This window comes from Drosophila albomicans, chromosome 3 (assembly GCF_009650485.2).
Source record: "Drosophila albomicans strain 15112-1751.03 chromosome 3, ASM965048v2, whole genome shotgun sequence".
In the NCBI taxonomy this organism is placed as follows: domain Eukaryota; kingdom Metazoa; phylum Arthropoda; class Insecta; order Diptera; family Drosophilidae; genus Drosophila; species Drosophila albomicans.
In genome coordinates, this window is record NC_047629.2 from 21,773,286 (window position 1) to 21,795,950 (window position 22,665).

At 41.4% G+C, this 22,665-nt stretch overlaps 3 protein-coding genes across 5 annotated transcripts in view; 2 read left to right on the forward strand and 1 right to left on the reverse strand.

Annotated features, from left to right (window-relative positions):
- LOC117568815 (uncharacterized) overlaps nt 1-22,665 on the forward strand; it is a 154,695-nt gene that overhangs the window by 57,511 nt on the left and 74,519 nt on the right. The window lies entirely within an intron of this gene.
- The window catches only part of LOC117567380 (probable serine/threonine-protein kinase DDB_G0278845), a 96,319-nt gene that overhangs the window by 19,592 nt on the left and 54,062 nt on the right, over nt 1-22,665 (forward strand). For all 3 annotated transcript variants that reach the window (XR_007954856.1, XR_004572057.2, XM_052004411.1), the window contains exon 3: nt 13,239-13,293. The gene's annotated coding sequence lies outside the window, so the exon portion shown is untranslated. The remainder of the gene's footprint in view (nt 1-13,238; nt 13,294-22,665) is intronic.
- On the reverse strand, nt 19,892-22,651 carry LOC117566572 (V-type proton ATPase 116 kDa subunit a 4). The gene has a single exon (XM_034246114.2). It carries the CDS (start codon nt 22,564-22,566, stop codon nt 19,954-19,956), a length of 2,613 nt encoding a protein of 870 aa, XP_034102005.1. The 5' UTR covers nt 22,567-22,651; the 3' UTR covers nt 19,892-19,953.

Sequence of the window (22,665 nt, forward strand, 5' to 3'; positions counted from 1 at the left end):
GCCTTGTTAACACCACAATAAGAACAGAGAGCAAGCGAAGCGAACGAAACTGAGTTGGAGAGCATTAAATGCCCTTGTGATTTACTTTAGGGTAACAGGAGAAAGACAATGAGGTGGTCAGAGAAAGAGAGTGTCGAAGTAATTTATTAATTTGAGTCAGAGCGAATTTTACTTGGAAATTGCATAGAATTCACAGAAGTAGAGGAAGAGTATGGAAACTTTTAGCAGAGTAAGAGTATTTCTAAAATTTGTAGTATGAGTTAAATAAAGACAGATAAAGAGAGTGTTGAAGTAATTTATTAATTTGAGTAAATGTGAATTTTACTTGCAAATTAGTTTTACAGAAACAGAGGTAGAGTAAAGAAAGTTTTCGGACAGAGTAAGAGTATTTATTACTACAATTTTTGTTATAAATTAAAGAAAGACATAGATAGAGAGTGTCGAAGTAATTTATTAATTTGAGTCAATGCGAATTTTACTTGGAAATAGTTTTAACAAAGCAGAAGAGAATGGAAAGTTTTAGCAGCTAAATACACCCGCTACCCATAAGGGGAGAAGCGTATTATATCATTGAGCCTCTAGAAAATGTATGTATGTATTCTTGTCAGCGTCAATAGCCGAGACGATATAGTCATGTCTGTCTGTCCGGAAAAGAGATAGAGAATAATAACTATAGTCTTTATGATTCCTAACAATTTGGTTGCGATCAGACCAAAATTTACGAAATTCCTTCGCTATGGCTGACAATCTGATATATTTTGGACTCTATGGTATATTTTAAATGTAGTACTATATTAATATGCCAATTATATTTTTGTAGAATATATTATTTCGGTATATTTTAAGAAAAATTCCATACTGCTTTTATTCAAGATTTAGTATTTTTAAATAACGAGCGAAGAAGAAATAAGTATTGCATATTATAGTTATACTGAGGTAATTATGCTGATAAATAAATATTTATAATTTGTTTTTAATCTACAATGTACAATCTGCATTTTAAAAATTCTGTAGGTGTATAATAAGCAGTTGAGCTTTGAGTTACGCTCAGGAAAATATGGCCAGGCGTCTGCGGAAATTGCGAGCTGACAGGATAATAAATATTTTTAAATGAGTTTGGCCAGATTCAGCATTAATTCCCGTTATGCGGTTATGTGGCAAGTTGTGTGCCAGTAAATAAATTTAATCCGAGCTTTTCAAGTTGGCAATTTTTTATTGTGATTTTTGCGAGCAAAAAGTATTTTGCAGTTTGTCTACACAAATTGCTGCATATTTGATGTGCATTTTGGGGCCCCGTGCGGCGAGCTTCTCTCATACCTGCCACACTCAGCATGTGTGTGGCATGCATACAGAGCAGAGCAGAGCAGAGCTGAGTAGAGCAAAGCAGAGTAGTATATCTATAGTGTTTTCGTTTTCATAGATTTAATATGCACACACTCGTAAATCCCTTTTTCAGGATTCAACTTTTGTGTTGTTGTTTTCGTATTTTTCGTTTGTTTTTTACGCTTTTAATGTTTGTTTCTGTTTCAATCTTTCGGATTTCTTTTTTAGGAGCGCATTACGTGCGACGCAGGAGTTGTTTTTGCCACGCCGCACAGCAAACAAATCAGCACCCCGTTGCATCCCATTTCCGTGCAACTGCCACCACTTGCAGCAGCCATCAAAATGTCCCTGGCTCTGTGTGTGTGTGTGTATTCTGCTGTTTTAATATGCGTTTAGCGTTTTATCGTTGCATTCAACATGCCAATGCATTACACCCCACCTGAACTGCCGCCTGCCCCCTCTCTTCCTGTGTTTTAAATTTCATGGCAAAAACTTTTGCAAATGCATATTGCGGTTTGTTGCAAGTGCTGTTGTCGTCGTCGTCGTTGTTGGCTGCATTTGTCACTAGTTTTTTTTTGGTTGCAGTTTATTTTTATATTTTTTTGTGTTTTCTTTCTCATTTCTTTTGCTGTGCGTTTTTCGGTATTTGTTGCGCCATGTGGCATGTGCAGTTATTGCCATGTTCCACAACGTCCCAATGTCCAAGTGTCCAGCGTAGCTTGTTCTCCTGCCCCCGCAACTGAATATTTGTGCAACGTGTTTGCGGCTCTGTTTGCTCAGCTTTATCTGTGTTGGTTTCTGTCTCGCTCCGAAATTGTGTAGGTGTATGTTATGTGTGTGTATGTGTGCGTGTGTCTGTTTCCAATTTCAACTGTTTGCTTTAGCTAACACACACTCTCACACACATTGAAATGTATTAAAAAAAATATATATATATTCATAACCAGCGCGCTCTATGAATATCCGCTTTTTTTGCTCGATGAAAAAAAGAGAGAAATGCATAAAATGGTTTTCATTAAATTTGTGCAACCTTTTGTGGCAATTGCATTTGGTTAGAGGCAGAAGCGACACTTAAACTGCGCAATTTATTGGCCATATTTATTATAAAACATGTAGTTCGAGTCGTGTCCAAGTCCGAGTGCCGCGACAGAAAACCAAAGTCGTTTGCGTTGGCAAGTGGCAAGTAGCAAGTGGCAAGTGGCAAGCAGCAAGTGCGCTACTTCTGGTTCCCTTTTAACCACAAGTTTTTCTATGCAATGTGTGTGTATGTATGTGTGTGTGTTTTTCCAACGTTTTTTCCTCGATCATGCTGGCACTTTTTTTGCCTTCTAAAAATAGCTTTTCCACACGCTTTCAGTGTGTTAAAAATAACATCATATTTTTTATAGTAGTTGCAGTTGTTGTAGTTGTAGTTGTAGTTGCTGCTGCTGGTGCCTGCAAATTGAAGAAATATGTTGCAAGCGCTTAAGAGAGTGAGAAAATGGCGCCCCTGCTGCTGTAGCTGCTGCTGCTGCAGCTAATAGTTAATAAAATGCTTGGGCTTTAAGTGCTGCCACCGCACTCCGCACTCTCCCTCTTTTCGCTCTCTAAGCGAAACGTAACACTAAATTCTGCACTTGCTGCTGCTTTTGGCCTGAACTTGTAATCAAAGTCAACGCGGCAAATGGCCAAACGTACCTGTTAGCATGCTGCATGGCGATTGAGAGACCGCGTCGACGTCTCGGCTGTTGCACCTGCCAAAGGAGAAGGGGGAAGAGAGAGAGAGAGAGAGAGAGAGAGAGAGAGAGAGAGAGCGTGAGTGGGGGAGAGTGTGGGGAGTTAAGGGCTCTCTCATTCCTGTCGCAGCTCTTAATACCTGCGTGTCATGAATGGCAGCGCCGCGTTTCCACTTTAGGGCTGCACAACACACACTCACACACACACTCGCAGATAGACATCACTTGCCTTTTTTGTTGCCTGATAAAATTATGACATATGAAACTTTGGCTGACATCAGGCAAAGGCAAAGGCAGAAAGAAGAACGCTGAAGCCAAAGGCAGCTTTAGCTTCGCTTCAACTCAACTCAACTCGACTCGACTCGACTCGACTAGCAAAGCATGCAAAGTATTTTTACCGCGTTTGCCTTTTGTGTTGGCTTTTCGTTTCGTTCTGGCCATAAACATGCACACAACATGGTGACGTAGCTGATAAAGCGACTCGTCTCAAATTTATTGGAGCTCGTTCCAGGCATTGAGTTTGGAGCACTCTTCGTGCTAGGCGCGCGCACTTGATTAAAGTATATCTGAATAGAAGTGAGTGTGTGTGTGAGTGAGTGTGTGTGAATACACTCACATACACTCATTCGAATAGTTCGGCTGAACAACCTTCGGGCGGCACGTGTCCTGGGCGTGGCACACACACTAAATTCGACAATTTGCGGCAGCTGCCGTGAGGTCATTAGGCAGACGTTACGCATACGCTGCGTTTGCCAGCGCCTGCAGCTGCGATAGAACCTGGCATAGACAGATGGTTAGATGGAGACTCAGCAGCAGATAGATAGATAGGTAGATAGATGGATAACATAAGTGGCATCGTCTGTATGACGATCCCTCGGGCAAACCATCGACATATTTATGTATACAAAACTCGAACTGCTGCAGCCGTGGGCATTGCCATTCTGTGTAGTTCGTTGGTAGTTTGTGCAGTTCGCAGTTTTAATTAAAATGAAATTAAGTCGTGGTCGACCGTTTGTGGCTGCATTTTCGCTTTTAATGCAATGACTGCACTTTTAATATAAATTTTAATAAGCTATGTGCGTTGCAAGGTAATCATTTCAAGCCTTGTGGCAAGGTGAGGCTGCTGCTGATGTCGCTGCTGTTGCAGCCGCAATAACACAACTTGCATGGGATGAAAATGGTTGAAAATATATGAATGGCATATATTAATGTTATAGAGGAAAAATGCGCACATGAAATGTTCGTTTGACAATCAATCAAAAAGAGATGAAAAATGCTTGTGATCGGGAGAAGAATGAAAATATTTAAAGATGCATAAATGATAATGCTGCGGCTGCTGAGCGACAGTAGCTTAGAAACTGTTTGCAAAATAAACAGTTGATGAGCAGTTGAGTTGGAAGAGAGCGAAAGGGTGGATGGGGGAAAGTTTTTAATACGCTCAGCACAGGGCTTACAAGTATATTCCATTTGAAAAATAAAAGCAGTAAAAAAGTAAATAACGCAGCCAAGTCGCAGTCAAGCGAGCAATGGCAACTCTGGCCAACACTTTGCCACAGCATCAGCATCAGCAACCAAGCGGCAACAAAAAAGTTGTTTTGCTTCTTTTTTTACGTTTTTATATATATAATTTTGTGAGCAGTGCTCTCTTTGGGCCAAAAGAGTAAGCAGTAGTCAAAGTAGAGGCAATGCAGTTCGGTGGACCTGGGCTACAAAATTTTTGGCTTTGAAAAGGTTACAGCCGAGAGGCGGAAGGGATTGGTAGTGGACAGTGGAAGAGGGTGCTTGCAACTTATAAATAAAAACATATTTATGCAGGGCTAAGACTGAGAGAATGAGAATGGTTGCTGCCACAAGGATAAGGATGAGCGTGCAACTTTTTGGAGCGCACTTTTAATAAACAAAGGCGGTTCAACAAAGTGGCAAATTGTACTTTTTGTTGTTGTTGCTACAGTTTTTTTTTGTTGGTTGTACTCGTATTCATTGGCTTGGGGCGCAACACAAAGGCAAACATAAATTTATTGCTGGCCACGGCGACGTTTTTGTAATTAAATGTTTGGTCAGTGTTCGGTGAGTGCTTATTATTCATCAGTTGATAGCAGCATTTAATTCGATAAATTTCAAGAGAACCTCAAGCTAAAGCAGAAGCTGAAGCTGAGTCCAAAGCTGAAACAAATGCAACAAGCAACCAGCGAACAACCAGCAGCAAATGCGCAGCAAGCCGCATCAATTTCGAACACAACATTCTCAGGCAATTGGCCTTGCTTTTTGGGGCATGCTAGGGGCGTGCCTCAAATGTTGCAAAATGTTCTTTTGAAATGCTCACATAATTTATTTGGTATTTTTCATTTTTATTCTTTCAGATGTTGTTTTTTGTTTATATGTTTTTTGCTGGTCTTTCGGGTATTTGATTCTGACGAAACGGCCTGGAATCATGCAAATTTAATTTGTATAAAAGTGTGTTGTTTTTATTGTTTACATTCAAATGCGAATGCGAATTTGACGAATATGCTTTGTCAGCGATTTCTGATGTATAAATTTCGGAATTCTTTGGAGCTTTAAAGGCCGCTAAATTAGCTTAATTATACCCCATTCGAATGTCATAGACCAAATTCTTTTTTCCACATTTTTTTTTCTTTTTTTTTGGAAGCCCAAATCGCAAGCGTATAAATCAAAAATCGAGTTTGTGATGTCATTATGTGAGCTCATAAAGTTTATGGTTCTGATTGCCCTTGGCAAGCCGAACATCTAATAATCTTGTCGTAAAGTCTTGCGAGACGATAAAAACTAGCAAACTGCAAACTAAATTGTTTTTATCAAACAGTCATAAATGTACAGTTGTAAGTTGATTCTGGCTTCTTGCTTAGTATTAAACGCTGAACTAGGAATTAATTGAGTATCTTGGGTATATTATTTTGGTGAATTTATATATTAATCTGGTATATTTTGAATGCAGTAGTATGCCTTCATACTACATATGTATATGGCAGTCAATTGAATTCGTATATAGTTATATTATGTAGTTTTTAATGCCTACATTATTTAGTCTTAAGTAGTGGCAATAAGTTTGTTGATTTATTAAATTAGAAAAGTGCAAGAATCTTCCTAAAGGGCATATAATAGTCGATAAGCTGTTGACAGCAAATTGTGTACTTGTTGCTAAGCATTCATATTATGGTCATTCCTTGGGTAACTGCCCATTTGCAAATCAAGCAACTGCTACTACATTTATGACAATTAGAGGCGCCTCAGGTGCAAGTAATAGCAGCGGCAGCAGCAGATAACCCATTAAAATAATAAACATTTGCAGAGCACATTAAATAATTGTCATATAAAAGTTTCAGGCGCTGGCTCGTAAATATTTTATGGGCTTTTTGCTAAATGCACGCACATCGAAAGATACACAGATATATTACGGTAGATAAGAGTGTAGATACAATACAGAGGTGCGGGGGGAGTGTAACAGCATGCATGCAGCAAAGTGGCAACAATGAGCTCTAGCTGCCAGAGTTATGAGTTTCCGACTTTTATTCATGAATTCGACATCATTTACACACATTGCCATTGTTTTTGCTCTGTTCAAAGAGGGGCAAAGAGATGAGGGAGGGGGAAGCCTAGGGAAAATTGAAAAACACTCGCTACAAAACTGGGCAGCTGCCGTTGGGGCTCTGTTGCTATGTTGCTGCGGTTGCCGTTGCCGTTGCAATTGTATTCAAATATTAGACATAAATTATCATTGAAAATGTGCGCAAAAAGTTTTCGCTTTCCGCAAACTTTTGTTTGCTCTCTGTGCGCTCTCTGTGCTGTGCCCTCTGCCCCCGTGCTCCTTTCCCATTCACCTCCACCTCTACCTCCACCTCCACGTCCGCAAGCATAACCCTCAGCCATGTAATGCAACTTCGGCCTTGTTACTAATAACCTCAATTCAAAGTGTGCACACACACACACACACACATAAGTTTGGTTGCAAGTTTGAAAACAATATGGCAACTCTCACAGCGCTTGCCAGCTGCTGTTGCGCCTCTCTCCCCTCCTTTGAAGCAATATGCTAACCTCCATTAGGCACAAGAGAGCACGCGGGGAAGTTTCAGGGATTGTACGCCCACAGATTTTGGTTTAATTAGACACAAGAATGTGTTGAACTTAAGATCCTTAAGGCTCCAATTTATCAAGCCGAAAAAGATTGAGTTGGAATCTGATAAGTTTTGATAATTTATTGTTATTTATTTGCAAAAGTTCCGCTTCCATTTGCCCTAACAGTATTATTTTCACTTTAACACTTGGAAAAATGCGGCAGACTCTTGGAGCGCCCCTCGTCATATCAATGTCAAAGTTTTTTTTTTGCAGCCGCATTGTTTGGCTAGAGGGAAAAGTCTTGCTGCTCATATTTCGCCTGCTGTTTGCCAGTTTTCGCTTTTCTTTGCCTTTTTAATGACTTTTCACTTTTCACTCGCGGGTTCTCAGCTCGCAGCTCGCAGCTTCAGATTCAGATGCATGACCAGAGCGAGACAGCTGGCGATAGAGATGGATGGAAGCATTAGAGCAGGTGAAGCATTATGACAACAAAATAAAAATAAAAACACAGAAACAACAACAAAAACAAAACACAACAAGACCCTCGTCAGGAAAAGTGAGTGTGAAATGTTAGCCAAACTCGGCGACTGCGACTGATAATTAGAGTACAAATTTGTTGCGTCGGCGTCGTTGTTGGGTTTGGCATCGCTTCAGTGCCGGCGAAAGTAACACAAACAGCCATAAGCAAACAGCACAGCAAACAGCAAACATGGCCAAGATGAACAGTTAACGACGCTGCTTTTCGGCTAGTTGTAGCTACTTGTGTTGGGCTGGGTTTCGCTTTGGTTTTAACTGGCTTTGGGTTTGATGCTGTGCGTGCTTCTAACTGTAACAGATAAATGCAAATTTATGGTCTCGACGTGCACAACAAATTGCCAACAATTTAGTCGAGTATACCGTTAAGCAGCTAACCGCTGAAATGCGCTACAAAAAAAGGAAAAAAAAAACTGAAAATTGAGGAAAATAGAACTAAATTTAATTAAACTGCAAGCGAAACCGGCAAACGTTCATTAGCTGCACCACATCGAAGGAGCACGAGAGTGAAGAGTCGAGAGGGATGTAGCCTATACAGCTCTGAGCATTTCCGTTCAACCGCAGAGTGAGAGTTGAACGGGGGGAAGTTAGCCATCTATAGCATGCATCTGTCTATATCTCGTATCCAACTATCTGCATATCTATCAGTTACAAATTGTATCGGGTGCAATGTATAGAATTTATTGCTTCCTGCTTTACGCGTCGCACCACCACAACAACAAAAACTCCCCCCGAAAAACCACCAACAAGAAGAGTTGATGATAATGATATGGCGATGATGATGATGACACTGCAGCCAAGTGTGGTTACAACCATGGCCCAAGAGTCGAGCAACGAGAGTCGAGTATCGAGATTACTCGTACAAAGAGCCAAGAGTTGGCAATTATGCCATTTGACATAATTCATAACTGCAACGGCTTTTGGACCAGTTGGGTAACTGCCACTGGAAATTCTGCTGCAACGCGGATGCATCTGTTCCAGCTGCAGCGAGAGAACCGAGAACAGAGAACAATAACAACATACAGCTCCAGTTGGATGTGCAATCACTTGGCCAATTGCCCGTTTGCCTTTGTGTGTTGTTATCATAAATTTATGCGCTCGTTTCATAAACGACAACATCGAAAGTTGTTTGATGTTGTTGATGAGCCCAATGCACCACTGGGAGTTGTTGCTGCTGCTGCTGTTCCAGAGACTGACCAGTTTGCAGCGATGAAACTACTTCGAAGTAGCTGCCTTCTCATGGGAATCAGGTTAACATTGAGAACGCGCAAAACTTTTTAATAAATTGACAAAAGTTTGTCATATGCATTGTTTGCCACAAAACTGCTTGCTGCTCAAGTGGCCCCATCCAACTGCAAATCTCTATCCCAATCTGTAGCAAAAGCTACCAAGTCTTTACATTTACCGTTCTCTGTGTGGCATTGTGTGGGTGGCTTGAGCGGGTAGTGTTGAGGATGTTGCAACAGTGGCTTCATTTGTTACTCGTTGCCAACTGCAGTTATGGCGTTTTGATGAACTTTGCGCTAGCAAAAGATTCTTTTTTCCTTGGCATTCGCATCTTTTAATAAACTGCAAGTAACAACAGATAGAAAGCTGAGCATATTAGTTTGCCAAGCAAATGCTTTTTCTCTCTTTTCAGTTTAATATAAACTAGTTGGACAGCGAGTCGATTATCAGCTTGATAGATCAGTTGTGTGTGTTCGCTTCAATGCTGAGTGTGTGTGTGTGGGATTTCGCATAGTTTTTTTTTTGTAGAAAGTTGCGCTTATTAGATAAGCAATGCATTAGGAGTATCTTAAATTGCAAAGTGATTTCAATTACACGTTTTAATAAACCAATTTTGTATATATATACGAATTCGTCTGAAGTGAGAGATAATTTAATTAGAATTTAAAAATCATCTAAGAATCGAAAGCAATTATACAAAGTGCTAATTTACTAAATGATTTTTATTTTAGTTAAAATTCACAGAAGTTGTATACTGATATGACGTATGAAATAATATATTCAATTTATTTATAAACTGAAATTAATATTGCTAAAAAATTTCAATTTCACAGCTGTCAAATAGAATACTGCATTCTAATCTAAAAATCAATTTTAATCCCACAGCTCTCAAATTAATTAATAAATTTATTTATAAAATGATTTAAATATTTAAATTTATTTAAAATTCACAGCTGCAGTGCATTCAGCAAGTCGTCTATTTCCCACTCGAAAGCTTACTTTCTTTTCATACTTTGTGTGCGTTGAAACTTTTCACGCAAATGCACAAAGTGAAGCGGCAACAACATTTGAAGAGTGTTTGCCAAAGACTTGCAACTGCCCCTGGACTATGGACTGTTCACTTCTCACTCTCTCTCTCTCTTCATTCTCCTGCCTCACTCTCTTTTTGTGTCCCTTTTCGACCCTCTTGTTGTAAGTGCCACAATATTTTGTCTGAGGAATTTAATTAGGGCAGCGTTTTTGCATTTGTCTAATAACAAGTAAAGTTTTGCCTTTTGCAGCTTAGTTGTTGCTTACCTGTTTTTCTACCGAATAATATAAGCAATAGCAGCGACTGTAAACTGGTAAACAAGCTGTGCCCAGATAATTACCTGTGTATGAACTTTTCATATTTCTCTGTATTTACTGCATTTTCGATGCCTTTGAAAGTTTATAGCATGCAAAAGCAACAGCAACAGATGTTGTTGCTGTCGTTGATGATGTTGATGTTGCTGTTGTGTTCTAGTTGTAGTTGTGCCGCATTTATATATATGATTTTCTCAAAGGTTTATGCTACTCATGGCAAGCTCAGTTGCAGTTGTTTTTGTGGCTGTTTCGTTTTACTTTCAACTTGCAAGTTGTAACACAAAAAGTGGCACATGTCGGCTGCACAGTTTGTAATCAAATGAAATGCAACACAAACAGCAGCTAGCAACAAAATTTATGAAAACTCATGCCGGCAAAATGGGAAAATGTGTGTGTTTGTGTGTGCAACCAGCTCTTCATATGTGATCTGATGTCTGTGGCACATATGAAAGCCCTGCCTAAATAGCAAGTAAAAGTACCGAGTATCAGATACAAATGTATTTCACCTGCTTTGCAGTTTTCACTTGCAACCAGAATTTTCACTTTTCATGCGCATTGTTGTTGCTGTTGTTGTTGTTGTCGTGGCAGAGTGCTGAGTGCTGAGTACTTTGTGCTTCTGGCAGACAGTGAACGAAACGTTGCATGCCACATGCAAAACACAACCTCAGCTGATTATTATTTGCCATTATTGTTATTGTCAATAATTTCAACTTGATTCCCCTTGATTGGCAGACACTTGAAAGTGCCAGGGGATCCCCCGATCCCCGGTCTTCGCTCTTTATTTTCAACAATTTGTTCAATTTATTCACTATCTGTGCCTGTGTTTCCTCCAAGGCTTGTTTATTAGCTATGCATGCCACCGCCGCCGCCTGTCGAAACTTGCTTTTCCACAATAGTTCAAGGTTGCAAGTAAATAATATCGTTAGTTTGCCACCGAAGAATAAAATGTTAAACTTGATACTGGCCTATATTAAAGTTATTGTGGTTTCCCATTAAAGTTAGTGCACATAACAACTATTGTCAAGAAGTTTTCGCGTTGGATTTTAAAGTTCATCGATTGTCAAACTTTCAATGTCTATTGCATTTAATTTCGACAACAACTTAAATGCACTTTTAAAGTGCTTTTCATTGCTGTTCCTTGGATAATATACTCTCTTCTATTCATAGGGTAGAAAGGTATTATAACTTTGTGCGTCATCAGCGTCAAAAGTCGAGAGGATATATGCAAGACCTTCTGTCCGTTCGTATGTCCGTATGAACACCGAGATCTTAGAGATAGTAGGAGATAGAGATATAAATTGTTTTCGACAGCACTTTTAATGTTTGCACAGTTTTTTTTTGTTTTAAAATTTTTGTGTTGCCCAATTCCGCTCTGCAATTCGTAAAAAACGCGTGCTGATAATCTGGTATATTTTGAATGTAAAACTGTATCAATATGCCAAATATAGCCTTTGATATATTTTTAATATTTTTGCGGTATATTTATGGCTTATTTTAATATTAATACCGTACTGTTTTTCTTTCATTCAAAATGGTTAGCGTGTATGTCACAGTCGAACACAATCGACTGTAGCTTTCTTGTAATACTTTGTATTCATTTTCAAGCATTATCAGCATTCATTATGTAATGTGAATTAAATGATTTAATTAGATAATGCCGAGGATGCTTGAAGTCAATACCCATATGAAAGAACAGCCAAATAATCGTTGAGCACGTGGCTATTGTTCATAAAGCTATTAAAATCTAAATGCAATTTTCATGCATGGCCACAAAACTAATTACAACTGAAGTGTCAAGCAATTGAGGCAGTTTATAGTTATAGTCGCACTCAAAACTTGTGCTCGGCTTGTAGTTGAAGTTGAAGTGTTTGCCGGCCAAGTGGCAAGCTGAAAAGTTTTTGGTTGCCGCTGCACTCCGACAGCAACTCACATACGTAGCTTTAAGTGCACCAGACAATATAAAAAAATGTTGCTGCCCAAAAAAAAGGCAACTAAAATGAAACTTACAAAACGAACCTTTTTTACTATCTGACTCTGTGAATGTGTGTGTGTGTGCTGAAAAATGGCTGCAACATAAAAATTGACCTCAGCGACAAAGGCGATGTCGACGTTAGACGATGTTAGCAGCCAAATAGTTGGAGACAGAGAGGCGCACAACGAGACACAGCACAGAGCACACAAAAGTGGAGCAGCAATTGCCCCTGGTCGGTGCCCCTGCCCCTGCCCCTGCACCTCGAGTACATGCTACTGCAGTGCAACTTGGACTCGCACTTGGACACTGAATTGAAATCGGCCTAGCGAGCGCGTGTCTCTGCCTCTGAGTGTATCTGTGTGTGTCTCTTTGGTGGGGCAGACAAATTACAGTAGCCAGATTTCTCGTCTTTCAATGTTGTTTTGCATTTGCATTTGCAGCCATGCCACGCCCGCGCTCTTCGCACTCTCCTCAGAGGCAGCTCAGCCTCTCATGTTTGCCTCATGCTGCTACACGCGCTGAACGTGTTTTTTGCTTGAACATTATTGTTGTTGCTGTTGGTGTTGTTGCCCCTGCTTCCTCTGCTACTGCTGCTGCTGCTGCTGTTTGTTGCTTGTTGTTTTTCATGCCTCGCATGCTGTTTTGTATATCTATTTTTTTCAAATGCTCTAAAGAATGTGGTTTACTTTTTGGATGAGTTAACAAGCGAATCGTAGTACGTGTTGTTGTTGCAGCTGCCTGCTGCTTGCTGACTTCTGCTGCTTGCCTCTTCGAGTCTACTATGTACATACATGATTTTGAGTCTAATTTGCGTTGAACGCTTGGCAAATTTGTCATAGAAAGTGTTTGTTAAAAACTGCTCATAGATCAGTTTCGAGTGATAATTTAAGTCAACGTCTGACGTGACAAATAGTCTATAATTTAGCCACTGTCCGCAGCACAACTTTTGTGTCCATTCGAGGTTGATTTATGCCCCAACTAATATGCCAACAAGTATGTCTACTTAAGTTTCGAGCGCAAAATTAATGTTTTTGAAATCTTTATCATTTCAGCGCAAACTGATTTGCAAGTGCAGCAATCGCCGACATCGTCTAACTTTTCCTACGGGTGAGTTACTTAATATTACGTATACGCATAGTAGAACCCCTAGCATAGTAATAATTACTATTCGTGTGTGGCAATAAGGAAGCATAGTCGTGTGTTTAATCTATTCTGGGAATATGAGTTAAAGAGTCTCAAGTTCACAGACTGTCGGCGCTTTCAAAGCTCTCAAAGGTACAGGTAACATCTTTGAATCCCAAAAAAAAAATAAATATATGAGCATAATTTAAAGTTTCGCATGCCATACGATTAAGTAGAAAGAACTTGCAGATGGAATAGTTCTAAGTAAATACAATTTAAGCAAAACAAACAAAAAAAAACTGCGCAGTATGGATTAATATTAATTGTAGTTGTCTTGGGACAAGCTGGAGAGCGAAAAACACTTGGATTTATTGGGATGTTCTTCGCGGATTTCGTGCGTTGTAGGAATTTTTTGATGAGCCGCACTTAGCAGCTTCCTTTCGTCTGAAGAGGAGCAGCTGGACAGCTTTTAAGTAGAGCCAAAAATAAGCTCGCAAAATTTCGCTGAGTTTGTGCCAAATGTGTCAATTCATTGGCAAAGACGATGTCGATGTCTGCCACTTCTTTGGGCGAGTGCTAAATGCGTTGGCTTAGCTCTCTCTCGCTCTATCTGCCATCATCTCAATCTGGCTCTCGACATAGATATGTGAGTGTGTTTTTTTTTTGCTAACGCATATGGTAATGAGGCCTAGTTCTGTGACCATAAACAGATTATCAAAATGTGCGCTCACTTTTCTTTAATGGCTTTCGCGTTGAAGCAGAAGTTTTGCTTTGCTTTTGGCCACTTTAGTTGAGTCATAAAGATTGAAAGATGCTTAATACGCACTTGGTGGCCAGAAATACTACGCTGCTGACACGGTTGCTCTTGATCGCTCCCCCCTCTTGTCATGGAACTTTAGTTGATGACGCCGTTTGGGGCGTAGCCTCATTTGCCGCTGACATTTGTCGCACGACGCTGCTCTGGTCCGTCCCACGCGCTCAGATTTATTGCGGGCTGCTACGCTAAGCGACTCAGTTGCCGTTGCTGTTGTTGTTGCTCTGGCTGTGGCTGTTGCTGACTTATTTATGTGCTGCGTGGGCAGCGCGAGGCAAGCGGCGTTGTTGCTGTTACTGGAACTGTAGCTGCTGATTTTTTTTTTTGTGTGATTCGGCAGCAAACGGTTGCAAATTGCGCAGCATTTGGAAGCTGTCACTTGGCCGAATCCATAGAGACTTTACATATCTTCCACTTCGTTCATTTCTTTCGTCGCTGCCGCTGGCGAAATTCTTTGCTGCCCTTTTGGAAAGTGGCGCGTTCATGTGGAGGCGACAACGACGCAACGCATTTGGGCCACAGTGAAATTAGTTGCCATAATAATTATAATTATTTACGAGTTATGTTTGCTTTTTTTCTTTTACCATATTACGGCTAATTTCTTGAGTTGCGCCAATAAATTGTGGCAGTGGCAGCAACATTTTTCGCTGCTGCTGTGGCGTGTTACGGTAGCATTTGACACCAATTGTTGTTGCTGTTGTGATTGCATGCCATTGTTGTTAGCCCTCCGTTGGTGCCTCCGTTGTTGCTGCCGCTGTTGCACGTCATTCAAATGGCAGACAGCCAACGAACTTCGTGTTCAAGTGTTTGCCAGTTGAGATCTATGCTGTTAGCTCTCTAAGCTTTGCTCTGAAGTTTTTGTCTGTCTTTTTTAGTGTTCGTTTTTGTGACTCTTGAGTTGCATTTTCTTGGCTGTCAGGCGAAGGTCAAAATGCTCTTGTTGTTGTTCTTCCACCTGCGCTGCAGTTTGTCAAGTGATTAAATCTGGTCTCTACACTGAGCACAAATACTTGCAGTGACTATTCAAATAATAATTTGAGTAATTTGATCATTTTATATTATTCAGAATTTTATATTACTTCCAAAATAAGTTTAATTTTATTTCCATTTAAATTTGAGCTGCTATAAATTGCTTAATTTAGTTTATTTACTTAAATTACTCGACGTATTTGCGCGCAGTGTATTTACGGAGGTGGCCCACACAAATTAATTGTGGCAAATTATGAAAGGTTATTATACAAAATAAGTGTTGTGAGCTATTCAAAGCAAAACTGACAAACTGGCGAGCTCGACAAACTGACAAACTGGCCAAATGGCAACTGACCAGGGCAGCTGGTGCTTTTGGCCAAGTGGCTGCTCACTTGGCTGGTCAATGCCATTTTGTTGGCTTTGTTTGCTTTTCAACTTATTTGTTTCTATTGCTATTGCTGTTGCTGCTGCTGCTATTGCTGTTTGTGTTTGTGTTTTGTTGTTTTTGGGGTTTCTTCTATTTCGCGTTTGCGCGTAAACAGCAGCAAAAAGCGTTAAAACAAAGCTAACGGTACATATTTGTGCTACGTATTTGCTTTGCGCTGTGGTTTTTAACGAGATTTCGTGATGTTTTGATTCGTGCTGGCAACTGGAGCACACACACACAGCATCATGTGATATAAATGTAATGTAAATAGCATACAAGTTACTTACTTTGCTATGCTTTGACTACAAATTGAGATACAACTGCATAAACAGAGTGAGATAATTTTGATTCATGCTCATTGTTAAGTTGTTGAATTTGCAGCTGATTAAAATTTGTTGGAGCTTAGCAAATTATAGTAAATGAAATGCACATTCTATTACTATAATTATTTCTATTACATTATTATTTCAGTACTAAACTTTATAGATATACGATAATCCATTATCTATCCGTTATCTATTATGTCGTAATTTTCATGCTATTTTTCTTGCATGTCCTTTAAGTTTTTGACATTGTCCATAGCTTTATCTTTATGTTTTTCTCTGGGAATTGTACATAATGAAATGCAAATTCTGGTACTATAATTAATTTTAATATAATAACATTGAGTACAATCGATTAGTAAGTATTATTCTATATAGATATCCGATAAGCTATTATCAATATATTATGTCACAGTGCTCATGCTATTTGTCTTGCATATCGTTTAAGTTTCTGACATTGTTCATGGCTTTATTTAATGAAATGCAAATTCTATTGGACAATTAGCGAGTACTAAACTATATAGCTACCCGATAATATCATATCAAGCATATTATGTCGCTGTACACATGTTGCCTGCTGTGCATATCTTATAAGTTTCTGACATTGTCGATGTCTTTATCATACGTTGTTGTGTCTGTCTTTCGTTCGCCCTCATTATAAAACACAAATCATGCATTGCGTTTACTTAACGGTTGCTCACAAAGAGCTGACAAATTTATTGTCGCTGCCGACATAAATCGGTATCAGGCCTGACCCACAATTTGATGCCAACTGGAAATGTGTCAGCACTGCGACAAGCAAATTTGCCAAAAATCGTGCTGTAATTGACATATATATGGACGCATTATACAGTTAACATGTTTCGCTCTCTTCTGGCTCACATTCTCATTATGCATGCAGGCTGGTCGAAGGGAGTGAGGAGGGGAAGAAAGACAAACAAAAGACTGAGGTAGCGAACTTGCCAAGATCATGTTCAACACATTTCAGAGACACTCGCTTTACCGGGCAATACAATAAAGCTATCACTGACTTCATTGTTCGAATCAATTGCGATTTTATAGTTTTCTCGGAATAATAATAATAATGTTATTGCTACAAGATTTGGGAATAATTTAAGTATTTGACGTACAATTTAAATTAAGCGAAATTATGCATTACTAGAAATGAGAAACCTGATTGCTCTGCATTAAATTAGTAGACAGTCTTTTACGTAAGCGGCGTTAGAGAAGCGTCACTGCAACATTCCAAAAGAGGTTTTGAAAAACCAAAATAATATTCAGTTTCAGCAAAACATTTCTTCCGATATTTATGTGTTATTAATTTGCTAATTTGTTTGCATTTAGAGAAAATATGTTGTGCCGCCAAACTAGACAAAGTTTCCCAGTTTGATTTACTGCCTAGATATTTCTGGTCAATTTGCATTTCACAAATCGAATGCGTCTCTTTCTCCTACCCTGATTGTATTTGGTCAAGCGTTTAATTTAATTCTGTTGACTGGCAATAAACTGCTAAATGCCAAAAATGGGTTCTCATTTTGAGAAAAAAATTTCACTTTTTCGGTCTATGTCTGGTTGATGCTGTGAATACTGCTTATAAATAAAAACAAATACAAATAAAACAGAAGCCGAAAACCGGTTAAATTGCCAAACAAATTCCGACATAGTTAAAATTAATTTTTCTTTTTGCAGTTTTAATTAAAGCATTTTGTGTGTTGTGCGTTGCGGAGTGAAAGTCTGTCTGTCCAGAATTTGGTCAACTTTTTGCTTAATGGAGGCCAATTGTCGGCTTCCGTTGCGTTAAGAATCAGCTAACAAATAAGTGCAAAGCAACAATGTTATAAAATTTAATTAAAATGAGCTAACAAAAAGCACCAAGCAGCGGGAGCGACAGAAAGCAAAAACAATGCACAATTTGTGGCAATTTTAGTGGCGCTTTTTCACTTGCCAACCGAAGTGGAGGAGTGCCAAGGGGGGAGTGAGTTAAAATGTGCAAAATGTGTGGCAAGTTAATTAATTAATTTAATAACGCTCGCTGTTTACAGTTATGTTTTTGTTTCTCTGCTCATTTGCGTTGCGCTCGCTGTTGATGTTTTCATCAGGTAGCCAAACTCGGCCTGCCATTGTTTTGTTCATGTCGATGTTTTTGCCCGTTTTTTTGTTTTTTTTTTTTTTTTTTTTTTGTTTGTTGTTGTCGAACTCTTGACTTCGTTTGCGACGTAGCAGCTGCCAGCCAAGTCCAAACAATATTTTTGTTAGCCGTTGAAGTGAGGTAAGCACTTGAGGTGCTTCAGGTGCTGCCATTCCCCATCCCATTCCCATTCCCTCTTTTACTTCGATGTAGTTCGCAGTCGTAGCTCCACGTAGCTCAAATGTCCTTCTGCTGTGGCAGAAATTCTTCAGCGTGCATTGACATTGGGCTTGGGCTTTTCGAGCGACTGCTGCTCTTGCTGCTGCTGCTGTTGAGTTGAATTTAACACCTTTTTTGTGACGGCCGGCATGTAAAGCCCAAAAGCAGAGCCAGCAGCCAGGCAGCCCAGACAGTTGTTGGCCAACAATAGCGCAAATACAAAAAAAAAAACCGTGGCAACAATGACAACAGCAACATAGAAGTAGCAGCAACATAGTAGCAGTTGCAACAACAGCAGCGTCCTTTAAGGCCGGCACAATGCACTCAAAAAATTGATGACCCAACGCGAAACGTGACGTGACGTGAAGTGGGAGAAGGAAGCAGCAGCAGCAGCAGCAGTAGCAACAGCAATGCGACGTTTTAGTTTGAAATTGATTTTCCCCATGCGGCGACAACAACCACAACGACGACGACGTTGACCTTGCTTTGGTTGCATTGCTGCAAAAGCAAAGCATTCGCACACCCGAGGGACTTGACAATTGTTGGCCATAAACGCGCTAAGCAGCTGCCCATTGTGGGCACACGCACATTCACACATACACACACACACACTCACGTGTATGGGCATGCAGCGTTGCGCATTAGAACACAACTTACCAAATATAAACAAAAGACTTAGGCAACGAACTTGCGCACCGCAGAACTAAACAATGGCGCGTGCTATGACTATGGCGATGACTATAGCTAAAACAAAACACAAAAAAAACAGCCAAAGCCAAAGTCGCAATCATACTCAAAGCCTGTTTGGCCAGCCATTGCGTAGCTGCAAACCTGCTCTGATCATGAAAATGCATTTGCTCTCAGCGTTGTTGTTGCTCGGTTGCTGCTGCCAGAGTTGCTGTTGTTGCTGTAGCTGTTGCTGTTGCTGTTACTGGTGTTGTCTTTTGTTTAGCGGCCAGAGATCTAATAATAAGGTACTGTGCTTGCTAACGAAAGTTATTTATGCATGCCACAAGTCTACTTAGGCCTGCATGCGTCATCGGTTGCTGTTCATAATTTATGCCAAGACTCGCCCCAGCAATGGCAAAGGCAAAGACATAGGCAAAGGCAACGGCAACAGCTACGACAACAGCCAATGGCGTGGGTGTTAATGGCGGCGCGACGCAAACAGCGGCAACAGTCGCTGCCGCAGTAAGAGCAACAGCAACAACTACTTACTGCAATAGTCACGCCAGAAAATACTCAGCTGTGTGTTTGGTATAGAAAACAAGCTAAACAACTACGACAAGAACAGCAGCAGCAGTCGCTGCAGCAGCCACATTAACAACTGTGCAACAAAAAGAAAAGAAAAAAAAAAACAGTGCTGGCAGCTTCAAAAGGGTCGACGACTTTTGCGCCCGCATTGGCACCCATTGGCAAGCGTTCAGCATTCAACATCCAATGCGCTGCAGCTGGCAATGGCCGTCGCATCGACGTGTTGTTTGCCGCACGTATTGCTAGACTTGGCATAAACCAAATAAATGGAAATTGTTTAAAGTTTGCTTTGGTTTATGGCCTTAGACGCTGTCGCTGTCGCTGTCGCTGTTCCTGTTGCTGTCGCTGCCAATGCTAATTGCATTGGAATGTCCACGAGTGCAGATGCTGGTCATTTGCGTGGGCAGCCGCAAAAGTCGCCACTTGCCACTTGGCACTTAGTATTTTTCTTTCTCTCATTTTTATTTTACACATACAAAACGAAGCGAGAAAAGTCCAAGAAAACTGAAAACTAACCGCGAATGGTGGAGGGTGGAAAATAGAAGGGTTGAAAGCTGTGGCCAGCGCCATTAAAGAATTTCGACTGAAACTCCACCCAGTGCAGACGCAGCGTGTGCAGAAATGCGGAAAGACCCTCCATCATGACCAGTATCGCAATTGTGAGCACAGCCCAGATGAAGAAGGTTGCAGCGAGCACTGGCACTGCGACATAGATGGGCAATTTATTATGTATGCCCTTGCTCAGCACCATCTCGAAGAGCACATCCGCCAGCTGGCTGTGGGCCAACGATAGAGCCCAGAGACGCAAGTAAGATGCCGTATGGGAGACGGAACCCAATACACTCTCGATGGTATGGATGCCCGAGTGTATCCAGATTTCCGTCAGATCGAACTCGACATCATCGTCGGCTGGCGGCGTTTCATTGACTTCGTCGCTCTTGCGCGGCTCACCATACTTAGGCGGCGAACGCATCTCCATCAGAGTTTGACGTCCCTTTTTATTGAGTGCCTTGAGATCGCGTTCGCCGCGTAGCTTCTTTAGCTTCTTCTGGCGATGCATCAAATAGATGGGCTTGCCGGCCAGCAGTATGGGAACAGCAGCAAAGGCGATCAGCACGAGGACATATTCGACCAGGCGCTCATTTGGAAACATGCCTTCGTTGCAACCTTTAGAATTCCCTTCCGATGTCTTCATCAGCATCATGTCAATGAAGGTGATCAGCACAGACGGAGCGCAGGCGGAGTTGTATGGCGATTGCTTCAGTCCGCCAAAGGTGAGCCACTTCAGGAAGATGAGAAAGACGAGGTAACAGAACAAACAAGTCATGAATACAAACTGCGGAATCACCACAAGCAGCAGATCGGCTTTCTGCTTGTGCCGCACGCAATTGATGGCGGCCAGCGTCAAGCCGAACATCATCTGTGAAATGCCCAAAATAATGGCAAGTTTCATTTTCAGCGAGTTGAAAGTGGTGATCGCGTCCTCGCCACTGATCTTCCAAATGGGATCGACGCCAATCGGATACGGATGACCCGAATAGAAGTTCGGATCATTTGGATCCAAGCCCAGCTCAGTAGTGATCTTTTGCACGGTACTTGTGTTATAGATACAGCTCCAGCTAGAGCCAAAAATATTCATGGGCATGGCCAGCACATCGTTGTAAATGAAGCCCACGTAGACCGAGAAGATGCCCATCAGGAGAATGATATAGCGACCAGCAAAGAGAATATTCAATATCTCATTCTCGCTTTGTGCTATGCGCGCCGATTCTTCGATGCGTTTTTCGCGGAAAATGAGAAAACTTGCAAAAAATATGAGTATCAAGCCATGTCCAAGATCTCCAAACATAATGGCAAACAGAAAGGGAAATGTGATGATTGTATAGGGAGCAGGGTTGAGTTCCTTGTAGTCCGCCATGCCATACGAATTGATGAGGTTCTGAAAGCCTTGTGTGAATTTGTTCAGTCTGAAGTGTGTGGGCGGCACATGCTTTGCTTTGCGGGAACGCATCAGCAGCAACGGCGGAGGATTCAAGCCGCCGGCATCGCCGTGCTCGATCAGTGAGCCACGATTCAAGGCGGCACGCACTTCGCCCACCTGTGACTTGGGCACAAAGCACTCGGCCTGCAGATACTTTTGATGCTCCTGCGCCCCAACCGGACTCATGCGATTCAGCAGATCGTAGACCTTCATGGCCTTATAAAGATTGATGCGCATGGAATAGGTCAATTTGGAGGCTGTAAGCAACATTTTTTTGCGCACAACTCGCGTCTCGGAGAGCACCAAATCCAAATCGCTTGCCTCGCGCTCCAGCTGCTCGATCATACGCAGCCGCTGACTGGACGTCTCTGGGCACTCAAAGATGGTAACATGGAAGGCGACGCAGCACTTGAGCAGCTTGGGACGAATCGTTGCCGATATGGTCATGAGTAGCACCACAAATTTGTGCACCAACTCCCGTTTGGCTCCCACCTGGTCGTAAACACGCTCTGGCATCTCGGCACGGCGCACGAGGAGATTGCGACCAAAGAGTCGATACAACATAAGTTCAAACGCCTGAAATTTGACCACATTAATGCTGCCCAGCAAATAGTTGAGTTGCGAACTAATTGGCATTGCCTCAGACTGATCTTTCAGAAGTCCCATCATTGTGCTCTCCGTGAACAGGAGCTCAGCGCTTTGCGGTCCATCAGACAGCAGCATCTTTTGCGCCTTCTGCAGTGCATAACGTTTCTCGACCAAATAGTTGTGACGTCGCTCGAGTGTATTGTAGTGTTCCATCACCGAACGCATCTCGGTGTTCATGCGACGCAAATGACTATCGTAGATGGGTATTTGCGACTCCCTTGGACGATCCTCGGTATCCACTGCTGCATAGTAGGTGGGCACAATTTCCAGACCAGGCATTTGCGCCTCCAAATACTCGATAAAGCGCAGCAATTCATAGCAGAGATTCACCTTCGATGTGTACATGCCGTTGAGCAGGCGATCCTCATCGTACACGTTGTTGAACTGCAGTCCGCCCGTGTGGCCCACCTCGACGAGGCAATTAAAAGCGTTATCCTCATGCAGTAGGAGCTGGGCCAGCTCCATGTCCTCGCTGACAAAGAATGCCTTGGCCATGCTTCGAAGAACGAGTCTCTAACCAAAAATGTCTCTAGTACTTAAGTATTTGTTGTTTTGCTGTGACTTTTGGCAAAGGCCTGCTTTGGTTGATTGTGT

What these genes read in the sequence shown, in the direction of transcription:
- LOC117566572 (XM_034246114.2), bottom strand. Translation starts at nt 22,566, where the DNA reads ATGGCCAAGGCATTCTTTGTCAGCGAGGACATGGAGCTGGCCCAGCTC.